Raw genomic sequence first — 22,096 nt, 5'->3', positions numbered from 1 at the left:
TGCAGATTACATGCCAAGCTGTCACGGCAAAACACCACACTGGGTCTAACGCGCACACACTCGCCCATGCACGGACACACACATGCACGCGCACACACACACACACAGCCTGTTAACCAGCTTCAGTAGTTAATGATGTGGCTGTGCTATAGAGACAATTGCTAGGTAACAGTTTAAAGCTAGGCAGGAGTGTGTGTGTGTGTGTGTGTGTGTGTGTGTGTGTGTGTGTGTGTGTGTGTGTGTGTGTGTGTGTGTGTGTGTGTGTGTGTGTGTGTGTGTGTGTGTGTGTGTGTATGTGTGTGTGTGTGTGTGTGTGTGTGTGTGTGTGTAATGTTCTAGCCATTAACTCCCTGTAATTGGGACCAGAGGTTTTATGTCCATTATATCTATAAGTGGCAGTCTGAGTCAAGGCAGACTATTTGGATTTCAAAATGAAATAAGCCTAAGTTTAATCACCTCTGCTATATAATTGTCATTACTAATATGGAAAAGGCAACTCAGTTTATATTCGGTAGGAGTAACGTGGCGCAATGCCAAAATGTAGAAATGTCACGATTTCCATACTCATTAAGGTTAGTAAGCACCATATTAACATACAGGCACTCTGGCGATTTCTCTCGTATACCCAGACCACAAATACACACTTTCTCTCAGTACTGAAGGAGTCATGCTCTCTCTGTGCTCCTTCTCTTTCTCTATTTGCTCTCTCTCCTTTTCTCCCTCCTCTTTCTTTATCTCTCTCTCTCTCTCTCTCTCTCTCTCTCTCTCTCTCTCTCTGCTCTCTCTCTCTGCTCTCTCTCTCTCTCTCTCTCTGCTCTCTCCTTCTCTCTCTCCTTGTCGTACTCTCTGTGTCTGGGCTGGCTCAGGCTCTGTATAGCCGTGGCCTCTTTGATCTCAGTGAAAGGGTAGGAGCTTTAAAGCGTCTGCTGTTTCCGCCGTCAGGAGCCCCTCTCTTCCTCTCTGGTTTAGACTTTCAGAGGGGTGGCAGGGAGGGATGGAGGGGGGGGGACGCTGTCAAGCTGGGGCCAGGAGAGGCCTCTGTTGCCCGACTGATCTCAGCTCCTCTCCTTTCTCACTTGGTCTGGGAACAGAAGCAGCCAACCCACCATCTCCCTTTCTCTTCACATTTTCTCTGGTGGATGGATGGATTGATGGAGGGTGTAGGGAGTGTTGTAGTAACCTGGTTCTGTGCTGTTTCTATGTGATGTATAGGGAACTATACATGCACTATATAGGGAATAGGATACCATTTGGGAGGGTCCCTCTGTGTATACAGCAAGTGGTAAGGGTGGTGCTGGGAGTTGCACTGTTATTCTGATTTGGTTGTCCATAGGATGCTGTTTTGGTAGGGCAGTCTCTCTGCCCTACTGTAACTCCTCCCTCCACCACAATAATACCCTCTGTGGTTCCGTGAGGTCATCATCCCTCGCCACAGTGCTGTGTTGACATTGGAGCACTCCCCCAAAAACGATATAATCACCGTAGGCATAATGTTGATACAACCTTGCTCCATTTACAGAATTAGACCAGATTTACATGGAGACACACACTGCGGGAAAAAAACGGTATCGTATTTATATTAATATAGGAAAGTGTATATACTCTTGCCAGAATGAGAACAACAGTCCAGAATCCACAGACCGCTCCATGTCAATATGCAATATGCGTCCCAAATGTCACCCTGTCCCCTATTTACTGCACTACGTTTGACCTGGTATTGGGCCCTGGTATAAAGTATAAAGCCCGATGTCTCTGAGAGCAGTTCTGGCAGGAGAGGAGAGGCCATGTGAGAGGAAATGGTTTCCATATGGAGGCAACTCCCTCTTTCCTAGGGGCCAGCATGCAGGATATCGTCTTAGAGGAGCTAATAGGAATCGAGCAGTGGAGGAGTGGAAGAAGGGAAGTGGAAGAGAGCGTCTCTCTTTTTTTTTTCTTTTTTTCTTTTTTTTTTTGTCTCGCTGCATACCGTGACCCTGCTAAGCCAGGGCGTCTCGAGCTCCCCGGGGTGCAGCTTTGATGTAAATCTTAAATCAGGTGTAACTAAGACGCTAGGTACCTCACTCGCCGGGTACCTCTGGGTTGCGCACACGCACAAACACACACACACACACACACACACACCATCAGATTCCTCCCTGTCAGAATGCACTCCATCATAATGATTCATGTGTACAAGCAGATGCAGAAGAGATGGACTGATCCACTGATCCACCTTTCTCTGTCTCTCTCTCTCTCTCTCTCTCTCTCTCTCTCTCTTCTTTCGCCCACACACACATGTACACAGACACCCCTCCCTACCATCTATCTCAGTCCTGTCCTCCTCAAATCCCCTCACACCCAGCTACAGACCCCCTGAGTCCACTCCTCTACTCCTCTTTCCTCCTCCTGTCACTCCCCCTCTCCCTCATACTCCACCCTGGCTCACAATAGCTAAACTACTCCACTCCCACTCCCCCTCTCCCTCATACTCCACCCTGGCTCACAATGGCTAAACTACTCCACTCCCCATCCCTCCCTCCCCATTCATAGTCCACCTGCATACTCTTATCTCTTATCTCCTTCCATTTCTCCCCCTTTTCAACTGCTGTATCAGCCCTGACTCCCTCCCCTCCCCTCCTTTCGCCTCACCTCACCTCACCAACCCTCCTCTATCCCAACTCTGTTCCTCATACCATATACTCTCCCTCCCCACCACTCTCCTTTCCTTATAACTCTACCACTCCCCTCATCTCTCCCACATACTGTATACCCTCTCCTTGGCTCTTCCCCTAAAACCTCACCTCCCCTGTCCCACATGTTGCCTCTCTACCTCCTCCCAAAATACGTCCCCCTTCTCCTTCCCCCTCTCCATCTTTACCACATGTCTTCTCTCTTTCTCTCCCCCTGACCACATGTACTGCGTTACCCTCTCCCCACATTCTCAACACACGTCCCCCCCCTCTCATCTACGCCTCCTCCCCCTCTCTCTCCTTCCTACCCCCCCTCCAGGCCCTTCTCTTTAGCTCTTATGCGCTAAATTAATTGGAAAAACAACGGGACGAGAGCCATTTAGCCGGGGTCACCGTGTAGAGACGCGGCCAGCGCGTGACAGGGCTAATCATCGTCATGACGATGGAGGGGAGGGCTGGCTGGGCATGTGGAGGACTCTGCTCGGAGCCTCGCAGCACTCTGTTAGTCCCCTCCCCTAGACACTCTCTCTTTCACACTGTCTCTCTCTCTCTCTTACTCACTCACTCACTCATTCACTCACTCACTCACTCACTCACTCACACTCTTACTCTGTACTGATTATCCACAGTTTATGCGTGTCCAGTAGTCACTTAGTTGCCCAGTTTATAGTTGTAATAAGTGTTACAGACCGTTAGTCTTTCTCTGAAGTAATCGTATTGAAGCCATTTTGTTTTCTTGCACCAGTGGGTGATGGGTATTAGGGCAGGTTCAGGTGGTGAATATTGAAGCTAGACTGTTGTTGAAGCACTCACTTTGCTTAGTGCTGATACTGTTACACTTTCTCAGTGTAGTGCTACAGCAAATAATGTGTGGGTATTGTTTTAACACTGCACGGTGTAAAGCCTAATTTGCCTAAAGTACATGCAAAAACACAGATATCCAAAACAATCTTAAAAAAATCGCCCAGATTTGTTTGAATAATAATCAACCTGCTGTAGAGCATGCTGGGAAATATGATAATGATGGGTGTGGTTTTGATGGGACTGTTTTAATCTCCACAGTATACAACAATAACTCTGGTTATTAACACCAACACTGGGGGTTATTTTGCACCACGAAGTGTTAATTTCACTCGTACGTAACTCCTGAATCAACACTAGAAATGTTACACTGGCCAATTTGCTGTGTGCACACACACACACACACACACACACACACACACACACACACACACAAGCTTGTGGCCCGGAGTGGAACAGGGAGAGGGGTGCCCTTGCTATGCCCTCTGCCAATGATAGAGGAAGTAAAACGTTTCTCGACTCCGAATAGGAGACGTGCAGAACCAATCCATGAGGATGGAGGTGGTGTCATAGTCAACGTGACCTCTGATACTAGTGGAACCATCAGTTTCATTGACCTTGAGTCACTCGCTAGTCATTCGTTTTCAAGGCTACTGGTTCTCAAGAAACCCCAAGCTAGTCCAGAAGCACGTAAGGTTGCATTCCCAAAATGTATATATTTTTTCCCCCTGCATACTCTTTTCCAACCTTTACTTCAATCAGCTTCCTTTGCATTGTTTCCTGAATAGAAACAACTCCACTTGAGAGGATAAGAGTACCCCACACATAACTGCTACAGCATCACACAGACGATGTCGTCATGCACTCCACACAGAAGGAAAGAGAGCGCTTTGAAACTCCTTGTGGGTTACTTGCCGCAAGCTTGTTGAAAAGTATAGAGGGGTGTGTGTGTGCTCCGGTATTTCCGCTCCTCAGGGTTCATTGTTGGCCTGAGCTCTTTCATTAAGGGGCTGTGATAGGGAGGGAGGTGAGGGGACAAGAGTAGCCGGTAGGGGACTTGGGGACAGGGTCCAAGGGTGTAATTGGGATGTTCCGGTCCCCTGGCCTTGCTCAAGATCACTCCGATCCAAACTCTGGACCCTTCCTTCACATTACATTTCTTACTCTCTCTTTCTTTTGAACTCTCTTTCTTTCTTTCTTTCTTTCTTTCTTTCTTTCTTTCTTTCTTTCTTTCTTTCTCTCTCTCAATTATTCACTTGCTCATTCACTCTCTTTTCTCTCTCTCTCTCTCTCTCTCTCTCTCTCTCTACCTCTCTCTCTCTCTACCTCTCCCTCTCTCTCTCTCTCTCTACCTCTCTCTCTCTCTTTCTACCTCTCTCTACCTCTCTCTACCTCTCTCTACCTCCCCCTCACCTCTTCCCCTCACCTCTTCCCCTCTCTCTCCTGGGGACCATAGTGACAGGTCAGTCCTATGAAGAGCCACAGTGGAGGAGTGGAGGGTCTAATTCACTCTAATCTCCCAGCCTCTTAATGTCTAGGCTGATATGTGGATTTCTCCTCATCCTCCAGGGAGGGGCTTTGTCTTCAAGGCCATCATTATGAAGTTTTCAAGCTCTCTTAGCCAATTATAAAACTGGACCGGTATTAGTCGATTCTTCTGAACTTCTTCCTCAGGAAATTCACTCTGGTGTAGCGGAGCCAGATTTCTAGGTTCTAATGTACACATTTGCTGTGTAGCGAACAGGATTTTTCATACAGCACATTTAGTTTCACAATGTAGTTTTTGTTAGACAGATATTGTTTGTGGGTACTACTCATTGGTAATGACTGAGTTCACTACCCTTTCCACGTAAAGCTCTTTAGACACTTGAATGTGCCCTAAATACAACCTAAATAGATATCTAATGGGTTTATATCTAATTGATAAATACTTTTTTGACAGGAATGCAAAGTTATGAGAAGTGCTAGCTTCTATAGCGAGACATGGTGGCTAGTCTAGTGGTGAAAGTGGCCTGACGTTTTGGTCTGATTAAGACACAGTGGTGAATGCAGCCTTTGATCTGAGGAAATGTCTGTGGAGGGAGCAGGAAGAATGCAGCTCTCTCTTTCCCCCCCCTCTCTCTCTCTCTCTCTCTCTCTCTCTCTCTCTCTCTGCTCGGGCCCTGTAGAGTGCAGATGGAGGGTGATAGTGTCACCATTCATTTGCTGGCATTGCCAGTCGGCTGACTGGGAGTGGAGAGAAGGAACACATGACTATTTCCATAGTTTTTCAATGAGCATGATACTTATGTGTGTCCTAAACCATATAAATATTAGTTGGCTGACTTTTGAAACATACAGTGCTTCCAGAAAGTGTTCACACTGCTTGACTTTTTCCACATTATGTTGTGTTACAGCCTGAATTTAAAATGGATTAAATGTAGATTCTTTTGTCACTGGCCTACACACAATACCCCATAATATCAAAGTGGAATTATGTTTTTGGATTTTTTTACAAATGAATTAAAAATGAAATGGCGAGCCTAAATAAGTTGAGGAGTAAAAATGTGCTCGACAAGTCACGTAATAAGCTGCATGGACTCTGTGTGCAATAATAGTGCTTTAACAGGATTTTTGATTGACTACCTCATTTCTGTACCACACATACTTAAGGTCCCTCAGTCGATCAGTGAATCTCAAACATAGTTTCAACCACAAAGACCAGGGAGGTTTTCCAATGCCTCGCAAAGAAGGGCACCTTATTGGTAGATGGCCGAAAGTAATAAAAGCAAACATTGAATATCCCTTTTGAGCACAGTGAAGTTATTAACTACACGTTGGATGGTGTGTCAATACACCCGGTCACTACACAGATACAGACGTGGTGACTTTAAAACCGTTACTGTTTAATGGCTGTGAGGAGAAAACTGAGGATGGCTCAATGACATTGTAGTTACTCCACAGTACTACCCTTATTGACAGAGTCAAAAGAAGGAAGCCTGTACAGAATAAAAATATTACAAAACATGCATTTTGTTTGCAACTTAAGGCACTAAAATAATACTGCAACAAAAAAATGTGGCAAAGCGATTCACTTTCTGTCCTGAATACAAAGTGTTATGTTTGGGCCAAATCCAACACATTACTGAGTACCACTCTCCATATTTTCAAGCATAGTGGTGGCTGCATCATGTTATGGGTATGCTTGTAGTCATTAAGGACTGGGGAGTTTTACAGGATAAAAAAGAAACAGAATGGAGCTAAGCACAGACATAATCCTAGAGGAAAACCTGGTTCAGTCTGCTTTTCCACCAGCCACTGGGAGATTAATTCACATTTCAGCAGGACAAAACCTAAAACAGAAAGCCAAAGCTACACCGGAGTTGCTTACCAAGAAGACAGTGAATGTTTCTGAGTGACCGAATTACAGTTTTGTCTTAAATCTGCTTGAAAATCTATTGTAAAACTTGATCAATAACCAATTTGACAGAGATTGAAGAATTTTGAAAATAATAATATTCTACAATACATGTGTGCAAAGCTCTTAGAGACTTACCCAGAAACCCTCACAGTTGTAATTACTACCAAAGGTGATTCTAACATGTATTGACTTAGGGGTGCGAATACTTATGTATATGTGATATTTCAGTATTTAATTTTCAATACATTTGCAAAAATTTATAAAAACATGTTTTCATGATGGGGTATTGTGTGTAGATATATTTAATCCATTTTGAATTCTATCTGTAACACAACAAAATGTGGAATACTTTCTGGAGGCACTGATCTGGAATCTGGCATCTATGTACAACTTCCGATGAGCTTTTACAGAACAGAGGTCTGAATATCAATCTAAGGTCTTAGATTGACTGTAATATCTCACACTGTCAAAGAAGAGTTAATGTACTTATTTCCTCTATTCGGTTTTTCTCCCCATTTGTCTGTGTAGGCCTCCTTCGCTGGCCGGCAGCCCGGCGTTCTCCGACATCTCCCTCATCCGGATCTCCCCCCACCGGAACCCCTCCGTGGGGGCCGAGTCACCGTTTAACCCTCCGCACCCCTACATCAACCCCTACATGGACTACATCCGCTCGCTCCACTCCAGCCCCTCCCTCTCTATGATCTCTGCAGCCAGGGGTCTCAGCCCTGCGGACGGTAAGTCCCCACACTCACAACACGCCAGCTGCTTCCCGAACGCCAACCTGTTCCCGACACTTCCCATAGGGCACTGGTCAAAGTAGTACACTTTATTAGGAATAGGGTGCCATTTGGGAGGCCCCATACAGTCATGCATTATGTTAAGGCATACGGAGTCCCACCATATCCGTTGATTCAGATCAACATGCTACATACTTTTCTGTCATCTATCTTTCACTAGACTATAAATCCCAGCGCTTAGCTAGCTGTACTTTAAACAATGCAATGTTGTACAGTACCACAGAGACCTGCCCCCCAGAGTCCCTAAGGGCCCTTAGCTTTGCAGGAAAATGGTCTACTGTGTTGGTGATCAATAGGTTCAGCTATTAAGAGTGTACAGTTTGATCCCTGTTACGAGGTGCTTCATGTCGAACAAAGGTCATGACAGAGGTGACCGCATTCATTTGCTTTTTGCACGTGTCTGTCTGGCACGTGCACATGTAACTTTCTTTTGGTGTTTGTGTGTGCGCAGCACGTGCAGCGTGTGACTGTGTGTGCATAAGGGGAGATTTGACGGAGGTTCTTCTCTGGAGGATGCGTCAGGGAGCAGGGGTCATGTACAGTCCAGAGAAAAGGAACAGGGAGGCTCGGGTTCAAGGACCAGGGAGGGTAGGGTTAACAGGGGTGCAAATGAGCTACGTCCGAAATGGCACTAGGGCTCCGGTCAAAAGTAGTGCCCTGTAAAGGGAATAGGGTGCCATTTGGAATGCTGGCATGGTACCCTGCAATGACCGTTTTGGTTCCGGTCATAGATACAGACTGGGAAATCAATTACAGTCTGTAGTGCATGTGCTTTTAAACAGCCTCAGCAGTGCTGCTCCGCTCCATCCTCCTGGCCTGGACCTTTAATTGAAGCCTGGAGCTCACTTACTGAACAAGGCCAGCCTCCCCTACCTCTCCCATGGGCCATTGGTAATCACAGCTGTGGCTGGCTGTGTTCCTTTCAGCTCAAGGAAAAGTTGAGGTGATTGTATTTGAGGTAGTTGAACGGAATGATACGACCACGTTGTTATGACATTGTCACTACACAACACAAAACCATTTTGTGGTGTTCAGCTCACGTGGCTTGGTTACTGTCACGGGTGCAGTCAGCTATGTCATGTGCCACAAATGGCACCCTATTCCCTGTGAAGTGCACTACTTTTGACCACAAAGGCTGTGGCCAAACGTATGGAATAGGCCGCCATTTGAGACATGTCAGGGTCTCCAACTAAGTCCCTCAGTTCACCTCTGAACTACAGGTCCTATTAGGGCTTTTACTGGTCTCCTACCTTGTCCTCAAGTGCCTTTGTGAAGAGTTGGATAGAATGGGGGCACTTCCTCTATGCAGGAGCTGAGAGCCTCTTCTCATCCTGATCTACCACTCTCAATCGCTCCTCCTCTCAACATGCGTGGCACTCTGTGCTTTAACGCGAGGCGGGCACTTTGGAAGGGGTTTTTTATTCCTAGTTTCTCTATTGCAAAGGGAACTCTCTGCTAGCGTTGCGTCACATCGAAACGCTCTTTGTGCTACGTCAACTGTAAAAAAAATAAAAAAATACTATTTTAATCAATCAAACAGTTAATTAACCTATTAGCCTTTTATGTTGTTAGTGTATTGTCGCGCATGTAGGTTTTCTCCTATTTCAGTCTGCACAGATTTATTTTTTTTACTGGAAGTACATTTGAATAATTATGAATTAATTAGCTGAATCGGTGGAAGATTTGAAGTGGGTGGGATTTAGTACCACCTATCTCTTGCTCTTTTTTTCCCATCTACCTCCCACCATCACTCTCTCTAACCCTCTCACTCCTCTTCTTCTCACACTGGTGGTGATAGAGACTGTACTTACCCCTCTCATCCCATTGTTGCTCTTAAGGAGGGCCCTGTGACACCACCTACCACCAACTCCCGAGGCACACTGAGCTGCTTCTCCTCCACGTCAAATGCCACACAAGTCCCCCATCCTCCCCACCGCCACTTCCCCCCAGGATGGCACTACCCATGCCAGGAAATTCTGCAAAGCCCTTTCTGCGTACGAATAGAGAATGAGGCACATTACAGTTGAATGCAGAAGCAAAGCTAAAGCGGAACAACGAAGACAATTAAGAAACTCCCCCCTCCACTTAAGACATAATACCCAAACCGAATTAATTTGGGAATTTCTTCTTCCATCCAGTGAACCAATCAGAGATGCATATTGCCAGGCATACAGGCCGGCCTTGAGAGGAGATCTTTTCATCCCGCGTTTAATTTCTTTATTTATTTCTTCTCTTCTTTCTTTAAAATGGGAAGAAAAATAGAGGAATTAGCCGTAACACTTTGTGGGCTAAACTGATTTCATATTTGCATCCAAAACCACAGTGTCAGTCTTTTGTTCTCTCTCTTCTCTCCCCCTCTTTCTAGCCTTTTCTTGGTTGAGATATTTGCATATGGAAGAACGATTCCAGATGTTTATTTTTAGGATACGGTTCAAGGACTTATAGCTCTCTATAACTAAGGGAAGAGGTTGGAAAGAGAGGCAGATTCAGAGGGGGAGAAAGAGCGAGAGAGAGAGAGAGTGGGGGAGTGGAGGAGAGAGAGAGAGTGATCGAGATGGAGAGGGGGCAGATTCAGAACGTGTTGCTGTTTCTTTATGCGTGCAGATCTGGGCAAATTCAGAACGTGTTGCTGTTTCTTTATGCGTGCAGATCTGGGCAGATTCAGAACGTGTTGCTGTTTCTTTATGCATGCAGATCTGGGCAAATTCAGAACGTGTTGCTGTTTCTTTATGCATGCAGATCTGGGCAGATTCAGAACGTGTTGCTGTTTCTTTATGCGTGCAGATCTGGGCAGATTCAGAACGTGTTGCTGTTTCTTTATGCATGCAGATCTGGGCAGATTCAGAACGTGTTGCTGTTTCTTTATGCATGCAGATCTGGGCAGATTCAGAACGTGTTGCTGTTTCTTTATGCGTGCAGATCTGGGCAGATTCAGAACGTGTTGCTGTTTCTTTATGCGTGCAGATCTGGGCAGATTCAGAACGTGTTGCTGTTTCTTTATGCATGCAGATCTGGGCAGATCCAGAACGTGTTGCTGTTTCTTTATGCATGCAGATCTGGGCAGATTCAGAACGTGTTGCTGTTTCTTTATGCGTGCAGATCTGGGCAGATTCAGAACGTGTTGCTGTTTCTTTATGCATGCAGATCTGGGCAGATCTGGGCCTTTTGTTTCTCATGGAGTTTTAAGGAACAGAGTGAAAGAGCAGGTTGAGTATCTGCATCCTGCAGCCCTGCTACACTCCATAACTAACACACACACACACACACACACACACACACACACACACACACACACACACACACACACACACACACACACACACACCCCTAGACTTACCCATTGGCAAAACAACATCGGATGAGATATGATATGCATACCTGCATGAATGAACAATTCTGTTTAAAACCAAGACGTACAGTACTGTAAACTCTGAGTAAGCAGCTTGAAATCCCATCTGGGACCTAGTACACTACCTCAAAGCATGTCTGCGTCCCAAATGACACCCCATTCCCTATATAGTGTACTTCGGAATGCAGATCATGCTCCTCATACATCAGTTCTGTTCCACTCTATACATGATGGTGTTGCTAATGTGCTCATTACATTACATTACATTACAGATGTGCTGAGTGTTCATCTACTGTAAGTTATCATGTGTTTGCAGGTGTTTTGTGGTAGGTGTTGTAGGCCTCTCTTATGGTGTCATTATCTCACCTAACACGCATGCCCCCCCCCCCTCTCTCCCTCTTTATCTTCCTGTCCTATCTGCCTTCCCTTCACCTCCTCCCCCCTTCCTTAGTCCCTCACACAGGCCTGACCACTGCAGAGTACTACCACCAGATGGCTCTCCTGGCGGGCCACCGTAGCCCCTACACGGACCTCCTCCCCTCCGTGGCCTCCACGGCCGGAGCCACCAGCAGTGCCCTGCACATGGAATATCTGCAGGCCGTGGAGAGTAAGTCTGCCCTGAGCTCAACATACTGACCCAAACTTTCAAATTCAATGGCTGTTTGTGTGTGTGTGGTGGGGTCCTCTGTCTGTCTGTCTGTCTGTGTGTGTCTGAATATTGCAGATTGTGCAGGGAGAATAATACACCTATCTACATCAATCTGTTTTAAATGGAGCAAAACAACAATCCTACCAAACGAGGAAGGAGAAGTAAGCGATTTTAAACTGACATGATTTAAATGAGCCGTTGTCTTAATGTGCTGGGCTCAGGCCTGCCTGTGCAGAGGACTTATGCTAATGAGTTATTTTAAAGTGTAAATAGGAAATTAAAGGCACACTGAATCTTAGGGAAGGTCGGACAGCCTCACCCCTCTCCCTTTGATGAGAAGGTATTTAGTCAGCCAGCCGTCGCTTTCATGGAAATCCGGGGTGAATTCACCCCCCTATTCCTCCGAACAAACTAATTAAAACTAGCCAAACTTGCACGGCTATCAGAAAATTAATTGCTATTAACTGAGAATTGGAATGTCTCACCATTCATCATCACAGAGAGAAATCCTTTCTTCTGTGTCAACGTTTAAGATTAATAGAGTGAAACAAAACAATTAGGGCCACAGTTTCAAATGGGAGATGATGCCGTGGCTATGCTAGCTCTTCACTACTTCACAATCGCCTGTGATCATTGCCAGTAATAACTCGTTGTGTTTCAACAATGTGTGTTCCACACACACGCCAGGAAAATTAACACTTTAAAGCTCTTCCTTTGTGATATATAGATTTTAGAGGAGAAAAAAGGCATATAGAGTGTGGCGTTATCATATCAAGAGGTTTTGGCTAATAATGGGGCCTAGTTGCGTCGAAGCTATCATAGTTTCAGTCAGTCTACTTCACATCAATGTAATTAGCTTAGGAGAGAGCCTGCTTAATGAAACAATGGTGCTGTCCTGGCTGTTTGGGGCTTCAATGGACCATTGTCACATGTTTTTACACTCTAATTAGCTAGTGCTATTAGCTAGCTCTAATAGTTAGTGCTATGCTAACATCTGTATTTGAGCTGTATAATTAAAAAATTGGCAATTTTTCTATTGCAATAGTTTGTTGTGTTTTTTACCTGAGGTAATTGTAAGCTTACTGATAAAAAGGTCCCATCCTTTCCTTCCAACCGCCCTTTGAACCCTAAGAACGACAGTGCTTTATTTAATTCAATTCAGTTGAGCTAGTGGTTGGACAGGATAGCTGTGTTCATATTGCTGCTAATTTATGCCCATGATTTATCATGTAGGTTATGTCCAGCGTATTGTTTAGAGGAGGAGGAGAGGAGATGGGGGAAGGAGAGGTGTTGTGAGAGGGCCAGAGGCCTCTTAGGTGGCCCTATTTTGGGGGTTTTGGGCTCCAAGCTCATGGTTTATTTTTACTGCCGTCAGTCAGTCTAGCCTGTCTGGCCCCTCCCTGTCCCGTCCGTGTGAATTAATGACGCTGTGCCTAACCAGCCGACCCATCCATAAATCACGGGGAAATTAGAGGGACACTCCGGCTACCCTGCTACGGGCCACGACGCTCCCCTCTCCCTCTCTTCTACCTCTCCCTCTCCTCTCCTCCTGGTTGGGCCATTTATCATGTGGCTGCAGCATTAATAAACACAACTCCCAGGAGGCCCATGCTGTGATGGGACAGCCCCCCTCCTCTACCCCCTCCGCGGTTCATTCCCCCCCCCCCCCATCCTAACTCACCACAGGTGGAGGCAGTCCCTCACCCGTGGACGAGGGGCGTAGTTTTTTAGGAGGTTTGTTACAGAGAGATGCATGGGGGATATGGTTTGTGAGAGCGTGCCACAGGTCGACCAGGGGGTAGGAGTTTGACTGAGGAGTGTGGCTATCGCAGGTTCACGAGAGTCCGTGTTTGCGTGAATACAGCTGGATTTCCGAGGAACAAATTCCTCAAGTGACGAACACATTTTCTGAGATGTATTGTTGTCAGAGATTGTGTGTATGTATGTGCGGGGGGGTGGGGGGTGGGGGGGAGATTGTGTGTTTGTATATGTGAGTGTGTGCCCCCGACCTCCATCTCTGAGACGTCAAAGAGACAGAGGCAGGTTTATATATAGAGGCCAGAGCAGAGACAATGTAGAGAGGTTCCTCTCTCCTCTCTTCCTGGGGCTCCATGCTCTAAATGCAGGCCTACGTATGCCAGAAACTTCACCACACACACACACACAGTCAGACACAGACGCGCAGACACACACACACGCACATGTACAACTGATTTCCATGTGAATGGAAGCCTCTGTAATCGCTGGATGTGTCAGGCGAGAGCGAGCGTTTGAATTTGAGGGAGGGAAGGATGGAAGGAGCGAGAGAGGGAGGAAGGGAGTGAGTACAGGGTAAGCTGGTTTTGTTTGCCCACGACAAAATAGAAAAGGGAAAACAGCTGAAATGTTTTTCCCTACCGAGTCTGAGTCACAAAGTCATTGTGTCAGTTCACGCACAAAGCACAACATCCCCGCAGTGTCTTCTCCCTCTGGTTTCTCCTCCCTCCTCTTCTTTACTTCTCCCCCTGGTTTCTCCTCCCTCCGCTTCTTTACTTCTCCCTCTGGTTTTCCCTGTCTTGTTTGTGACATCTCCGAGTGAAAATACAACAAAAGTCATTTCTTAATCTGTACATGCGGCTCATTGTGTGTGGAGAGAGAGAGAGAGAGAAAGCAATGGAGAAAGGCAGTGTTGTTGGCTGCTTGGTACCTTTTCAAAGCCACTCATAGTAATTCCATTCAACATTGACTGCATTTGAGTACTTGATTGACATAACCCAGTCAGTAAAGAGCTTTGACATAAAAGGCATCCCTGTGTTGTCTCATATGAAGTTCATCCATTGTCAGTTGCACACTTTCATTCAAAATAGCCTTTTGTGAGATAACCTTTTGTTTGTTGATTGGATTGAATTAGGTATGTCTCAGTCAGTGAAGCGCAGTCTATGGCCCCTCTATGTTTGTCTGTGGTTAAAGCCAAAGTAGGCTACAATGCTATAAAAGCACTCAAAAAGACAAGACAAACCAATAAGACAAAGCCAATGAATAAACATACAAAACCCGTATATGATAAAACACAACAGATGAATTCATCTCTCTCTATCACCTAGTAAGTTTCTAGCCAAAGGGGTTCTGTGGACTGCAGCTTCTTTGGGTCTAATGTCTCTACTCTACTGCTGTCCTCTCCTGCAGGCTCTCGGTTCCCCAGCCCCCGGCTGACAGCGAGGCCCAGTCGGAAGCGGGCCCTGCCCATCTCTCCCCTGTCGGAGCACAGCTTCGACCTGCAGACCATGATCCGCAGCTCGCCAAATTCCCTGGTCACCATCCTCAACAACTCCCGCTCCAGCTCCTCCACCAATGGCTCTTACGGACACCTCTCTGCCGGGGCCATCAGGTACGGGATAAGGGCTGCAAAATTCCAGTAACTTTCCCCCAAATTCCCAGTTTTTCCTGAAATTCTGGTTGGAGGATTTCCGGATTTCCTGCTTATTTTAGCGATTTCTGAAAAACCTGGGGATTTTGGGAAAGTCGGGTACAGGATGAAAAAAAAAGGGCCAACATCGTACACAAACATATCTTTCGGTCACTCTGGAGGACTGTGGGTAAGGGGATGGAGGGCCTGGGGCAGAGCCTATGTTTGTGTGGGATGTTGTTATAGTGGAGGCGGGGGGGATGTATTAGGATGTGGTGGACCAGTGAGGTTTCCCAAGGAAAGGCAAACAACATGGGAGGGGGGCTGGCTTAGAGTCAATAAAGTTGGCTATACAGCACAGATAGATTTGTCACCAGGCTACTGTGTGTGCGTGTGTCTCCTCTGCCGCCCCATCTCCTGGTGGGCCTTGTTCACCTATTTACCCAGTCTCCCTGGAGGCATGTGTCAGTCATCCACACACCCTCCCAAACACCACCCCCCTGATACACACTATCACCGAAATGACAGAGAGAGAAAAAGAGAGAGGGAGATCCATACCTGGAGCCATTGATCAGCGATCTGAAAGGAGAACCTGATCAATCACAAGCCACTGTGGCCCATGTGACAGGGCCAATGATAGGGCCCCCAGACTGATGAGTGATATGACAAGCGGATGGGCCCCCAAATGCGTCTCGGCCCATTGATTTCCACTCGGTGCCTGTAATAAGCTCAGCAGACATATGGGTCCGGGCTGAGAGGCTGTGAACAGGCGTCAGGCAGGCAGAATGAATGGAGGCCCATCACGCGTGACTGCTATTGAACCATAGAGACTTGTGTTTACCTGGCGCTACCTCTGTTTATAGAGAGAGCTTTTACAGTACGGTGGGCGGTTTGGATTCTGTTTTAATCTATGGTGTATGTAAACACCCTAACTTTAATGTAGACCTATGGGGAAGGAAGGGTACCCATGATCTAGGTCTTTTAGAGTAGGGGAAAGCTAGCGTGCAGACTGTGCAATGTGAAGGGACTGTAGTTATAGACTAGGCCTGATTATACTGTTGAGTTTGTACACAGTGGAGAGATGATGTAGTTTAACTAAGGTTGCACATTTCTAAGGTTCCCTACATTTTTATCCTTCTGATTCCGGGAATCCGCAAATAGGGATTTCCAGAAAACCTTAGAATTTGGGGATTTAAAAAATATTTGTTTTACATGATTTGTTTACCTTGATTTTACCAGGCAGGTCAATTAAGAACAAATTCTTATTGACGATGACGGCCTGGCAGGGGACCACAACAGTAATTCACGGTGCTAACAAGCTGAACATTCATTGCCAGGGATCTGTCTTGGGCCCTGTGGTTCCAGTGTTACAACAACTCCTGTCAGATTGTCCTCAGGGATGAGGTGCTAGCCAAAAAAATATATTTATTCACTCTCTCCCTTGTTTCCCCCTCATTTTTCCTCGGTGCCATTGCAATTGCCATTTCAAATACACCCAAAAGTATTTTCATAGAGGTAGAGTAAATATTGATAATGGGAAAGGTTGTTTAAAAAAACAATCCAGCACCTGCACAAAGTCTTGTTGTATGTTGTTGTATGTTTCTCGTTAACTAAATACTAATCATGATATTGTTTCCCTCCAGTCCGGCTTTGAGTTTCGCTTACCCTCCCACCCCAGTGGCACTTCAGATGCACCAGCAGCTGCTTGGTCGGCAACCAGGGATTGTGGGTTCTGCATTCGGCCACAGTCCGCCCCTCATCCACCCCTCCCCGGCCTTCGCCACCCAGCGTCCAGTCCCGGGCATCCCTCCCCCTGGCCTGACCCCCAGCGAGCGCTCCGTCATCTCCAATGACTCCTCTCAGGTGAGAGACTTCTCCCTTCACTGCGGCAGAAGCCTCTGCGATTCATCATCACAGGTAATAGATAGATAGCGCTGCCATGTGCTAGCCACGCGCTAGCAGCGTTCCGGGTAGCCTAAACAGGGCACAGACAAGGCACAGACAGGAAGAAGTAGAAGCAGGCCACTCCGCGCTCTGGGCTCATGGGAGTGGGGGTCCCCTGGATGTGTTGTTTTGGACTGGGAACGTTGTTCCGGGAACGTTCTGTTTCACGTGAGAAACAACAAGGGCCTTGTTAGCATAGGATCCCATCACTGACACCATTAATCACACAAGAGGAATACAAGGATTAAAACGGGAATATTGACATGGATGGATGGATCCCACGGTGTTTTCCTTTACCTCTCTCCATTCCTAATGTACGTGGGGGCTTGCATTTCAAGCAAATATTCAATTATTCCTCTTTATTTATACCTTCCAATTTTATTTTATTTTTTTCAAAATGGCATCTGGTACGTTCTTCACCCTCTGAGGTTCCTAGTTGTGTTAGAGAACTATATAAATAATCTTCTGAAACCATTCCTCCATTCTGTCCAACCCTGGGGAAACAACCAGAATCATATACTACCTTGCATTTCATATACTACCAATTTAATTTGTTCTATTTCTCCAAATGCAATTACACTGTATCTATTAGCAGGATCTCAGTGACTCTAGTGTCAAGATGTCTCACTGTTCAATGGAAATGACATTCCATATTCCCGGAGTAAACATTCTAACTAAGAAGTCTAATTACACAGACACGAGCCAAGGAATCTTTCCAGGCCAGTTCAGCTTTCCTTTTTCCTTTTTTAAAATTGATTTCCGTCTCGCCTGCCTTGTAACAGGGAACTCCCCTTTGGCTCTCAGGGCCAGTCAGGTCATCCAAAGGTGAAGCCGGATAGACGACCCCTGTATAAAAACTTTGGCTTATTAAATTGCCTCGAATTTAATAGTCAACAGGCTGCGTTATGCTCCCTTTTAGTGGGATAAACTAGATCCCTTGGAACAGTATCAAACAGGATGTAATCACACAATTGCATGTAAATGTTCATTTATGCTCATCATTTATGGCCATTCGATCATAAAGGATGTTGAAGTGAAGTTATTGTGGTTGTTCCTACAGACCAAACCCACTAGCGAGTCAGCGGTGAGCAGCACTGGGGACCCCATGCACCACAAACGCTCCAAGATCAAACCGGACGAGGAGCTACTCAGCCCAGGGGCCGTATGTTGCCAGGTGAATCTAACTGCTCCACCATTTATCATGCAGTCCAATGAACAGGTACTCTTATGCAGTATTAGAAAAGGGGTATGCTTATGGTATTATATGCTACAAGACGAGATGAGGATAATGAACAGAATTGATGGTTTACTGCGTCGGCAGCCGTAGAATAGGATGTGGCGCTTGTACTGTTCAATTCTGTTCACACAACGCATAAACGGGCGTGCACACATACACACACTCAGTCATTCACTCAGACGGAGAGCTTTGGGGCCAATTATGTGACGTACTGTAAAACGATTTATTTATTTGCCTGTTTCATTCGGCTGCTTGTTCGGGCTACCGCCTCAGAAGCGATAAGCCACATTGATCTTGGCGACACCAGAAGGAAATTGTTTTCCTTTTAATCAGATGCTTAAGTGAATGGGGGAAAAATGAAAGAGAAATTAGACTGCATGTTTTCTAAAGGGCTCTCTGTGCGCTTGTGTCTGCAATGAGGCCTCTAAAGTGACTGTGCGCGTACAATAGAAGCAAGCCTGTAGACTCAGAGATCCACATTCGGTGAATGAAACTATTTTCTCTGTTATCTCACACACTCTCTGTTTCTCTCCATCTCTCTCTGCCTTCCCCTGCCGTTGCAGGTCGGTACTAGCAGTAGGCCGAGGTGATTTTTACGAACCATAACTTTGCCAGAGAAAAACCTTGTACACCCTAGGCTCCCGTGTTACAGTCTCCAGTACTCTCCAGGCTGCCCAGTCATGTAATGTTAACGGTGACAGTGAAATATGTCTTGAGTAATGGAGCAACCTTGAGCAGGAAGTTAGGGTTAGATTCCTGAAATACTCGGCTCAGACCTGTCATAGCTCAACTCCCAACACAGAGCGGAGCTTTCAGTACTACATCTCCGCTCCCAGACTCACGTTTTACTCCCTGTGTGCTGAACAAGGCCAGATTCACACGATTACACCTGTGGAAACGCGTAACAGAATCAGCCTGGTTGGTTAGGGGAGGGTAGAGTAGGGGGAGAGAATGTTTTGGTTGTGACTGTGGACTTGACTCAAGAGTGTTGTAAGGAGGTCTGTGAAAAGCATGTGTAACCACAGCCTTTTACGTAAACATATATTTTTTTTCAGCCCAATAGGTTCCGAGCTGACATGGTCTTACTTACTGTATACAATATTTCAATTTCGGTTATTCTCTGCGCTCTAACTCTTCTCTAGTGTCTCAATGGTTAACCTCTTGGACAACCAGGTACTCTCCGGTTGTTCTCACCTGACAAAATAGAGGTGGCAGGTTAAAAAATGAATACGTTGCCTGTCAGTGAAGTGTCTTTTGATTTAGATTTATTAGCATCCCCATTAGCCGACGCCGAAGGCGACAGCTCGTCTTACTGGGGTCCGACACATAACGAAAAAGACATTACAGACAAAAGATTTTACAATTTACATACATTTAAAAAACGTGAACATGTAGTGTGTGTCCATCTATCAGTTACACATACATGTCGGTATATACACACAACAAGTAGGTCATACACTTTATTTGTTTTTTGAAACCAGGTTTGCTGTTCACTTGTGCTACATAAGATGGAAGGGAGTTCCATCCACCCATGGCTGTGTATAATACTGTACCTTTCCTTGAATTTGTTCTGGACCTGGGGACTGAAAAAAGACCCCTGGTGGCAAGTCTGGTGGGGTAAATGTGGGTGTCAGTGCTGTGTGTACGTTTACTATGCAAAACAATTTGGAATTTCCAACACATACAAAGAAGTGATTCAGTCAGTCTTTCCTCAACTCTCAGACAAGATAGACTGGCATGCATAGTATTAATATTAGCCCTCTGATTACAATGAAGAGCAAGATGTGCCGCTCTGTCCTGAGCCAGCTGCATCTTAACTAGGTCGTTCTTTGCAGCACTTGACCATTTGATTGGACAATAATCAAGATACGATTAAACTAGAGCCTGCAGGACTTGCTTTGTGGACTGTGGTGTCAAAAAAGCAGAGCATCTCTTTATTACGGATGGACTTCTGTCCATCTTCACAACCATTTAATCCACATCATTCATTACCAGATTCAGCTGAGGTCTAGAATTTAGGGAATGATTTGTACCAAATACATGCTCTTAGTTTTAGAGATGTTCAGGACCAGTTTATTACTGACTGTCTATTCCAAAGCTGACTGCAACTATTTTCCGTTCAGTGACTTCATCAGCTGTGGTTGCTGATGCATATATGGTTGACTCATCATCATACATGGACACACATGCTGTGTTTAATGCAGATGGCAAGTCATAGGTAAAAATAGAAAAGAGTAGAGGGCCTAGAGAGCTGCCCTGCAGTACACCACACTTTACATATTTGACATTAGAGTGGCTTCTATTAAAGAAAACCCTCTGAGTTCTATTGGATAGATAGCTCTGAATCCTCAATATGGCAGAAGTTGAAAAGCCATAACACATACTTTTTCTTAATAACCGGTTATGGTCAATAATATCAAAGGCTGCACCAAAATCTAACAGTGCAGCTCCAACAATCTTCTTATTATCAATTTCTTTCAACCAATCATCAGTCATTTGTGATAGTGCAGTACATGTTGAATTCCCTTCTCTAAAAATATGTCTGAAAGACAGTTGTTAATTTGTTTACAGAGAAATAACATCATATTTGGTCAAACACCATTCTCCCAACAATTTTCTAAGAGCTAGAAAATTAGAACCAGTTAAGGACACTTTACCACTCTTGGGTATTGGAATGACTTTGGCTTTCCTCCAAGTCTGAGGACAAAGACTTTCCTCTAGGCTTAAATATATAACAGATAGGAGTGGCTATAGAGTCATCCTTAGTAGCTTTCCATCTAAGTTGTCAATGCCAGGTTTGTCATTATTGATTGATATCAATCATTTCCCCACCTCTCCCAAACGTACTTTACAAAATTCAAACTTACAATGCTATACAATGCTATTATTTGTTTTTTATGCATGAGGTATGATGGCTCACTGTTCGTTGTTGTCATTTCCTGTCTAAGCTTACCCACTTTGCCATTGAAGTAATCATTACAATAATTGACATCAAATGGTTTTGTGATGAATGATTCGATGAAAGATGGATTTGAATGAGCCTTTCTGCCCATAATTTCATTTATAGTACTCCAAAGTTTTTCTCTATCATTCTTTATATCATTGATCTTGACTTCATAATACAGTTTCTCCTTCTTTTTGTTGAGTTTAGTCACATCATTTCTCAATTTGCAGTACGTCAGCCAGTCAGATGTCCAGCCAGATTTATTAGCCACTCCTTTTGCCCCATCTCTTTCAACCATACAGTTTTTAATTTCCTCATCAATCCATGGAGCCTTAACAGTTCTAACAGGCCGTTTCTTAACAGCTGCATGTTTATCAATAATTGGAAGAAGTAATGTAATAAATTCCTCAAGTACAGCGTCTGGATGCTCTTTGTTAATCACAACCGATCAACAAATATTTGTGACATCATCCAAATAAGAGTCACAGCAAAATATTTAGCATAATCTTTTATACACTATTTTAGGCCCTGTTTTTGGAACTTTGGCTTTCCTGGACAAAGCCACTATATAGTGATCACTGCATCCAATGGGTACGGATACAGGTTTAGATCAAAGTTCTACAGTATTAGTAAAAATGTGATTAATACATGTGGATGATTTTGTTCCTGTGTTTATAGACACACTGGTAGGTTGATTAATAATCTGAACCAGATTACAGGCACTGGTTACAGTGATAAGCTTCCTCTTAAGTGGATAGCTTGATGAAACCAGTCAATATTCAGGTCCTCATGAAATTAGATCTCTCTGTTTACATCACATACACTATCAAGCAATTTACACATATTATTTAGACACTGACTGTTAGCATTTGGTGGCCTATAGCAACACCAAAAAATAAAAAGCTTTAGATGTGCAAGGTG

At 45.1% G+C, this 22,096-nt stretch overlaps 1 protein-coding gene across 4 annotated transcripts in view; it reads left to right on the top strand.

Annotated features, from left to right (window-relative positions):
• LOC110489888 (transcriptional activator GLI3) overlaps window positions 1-22,096 on the top strand; it is a 128,231-nt gene that overhangs the window by 85,331 nt on the left and 20,804 nt on the right. For 2 of the 4 annotated variants that reach the window (XM_021562847.2, XM_036944151.1), the window contains exons 5-9: window positions 7,390-7,604; window positions 11,468-11,623; window positions 14,831-15,032; window positions 16,694-16,913; window positions 18,055-18,168. In XM_021562847.2, coding sequence (XP_021418522.1) covers window positions 7,390-7,604; window positions 11,468-11,623; window positions 14,831-15,032; window positions 16,694-16,913; window positions 18,055-18,168 — 907 coding nt within the window. The remainder of the gene's footprint in view (window positions 1-7,389; window positions 7,605-11,467; window positions 11,624-14,830; window positions 15,033-16,693; window positions 16,914-18,054; window positions 18,169-22,096) is intronic. The other 2 variants (XM_021562848.2, XM_021562850.2) reach the window with 2 other exon arrangements.

Source organism: Oncorhynchus mykiss, chromosome 15 (assembly GCF_013265735.2).
Source record: "Oncorhynchus mykiss isolate Arlee chromosome 15, USDA_OmykA_1.1, whole genome shotgun sequence".
Classification (NCBI taxonomy): domain Eukaryota; kingdom Metazoa; phylum Chordata; class Actinopteri; order Salmoniformes; family Salmonidae; genus Oncorhynchus; species Oncorhynchus mykiss.
This window is presented reverse-complemented; position numbering and strand designations above follow the sequence as displayed.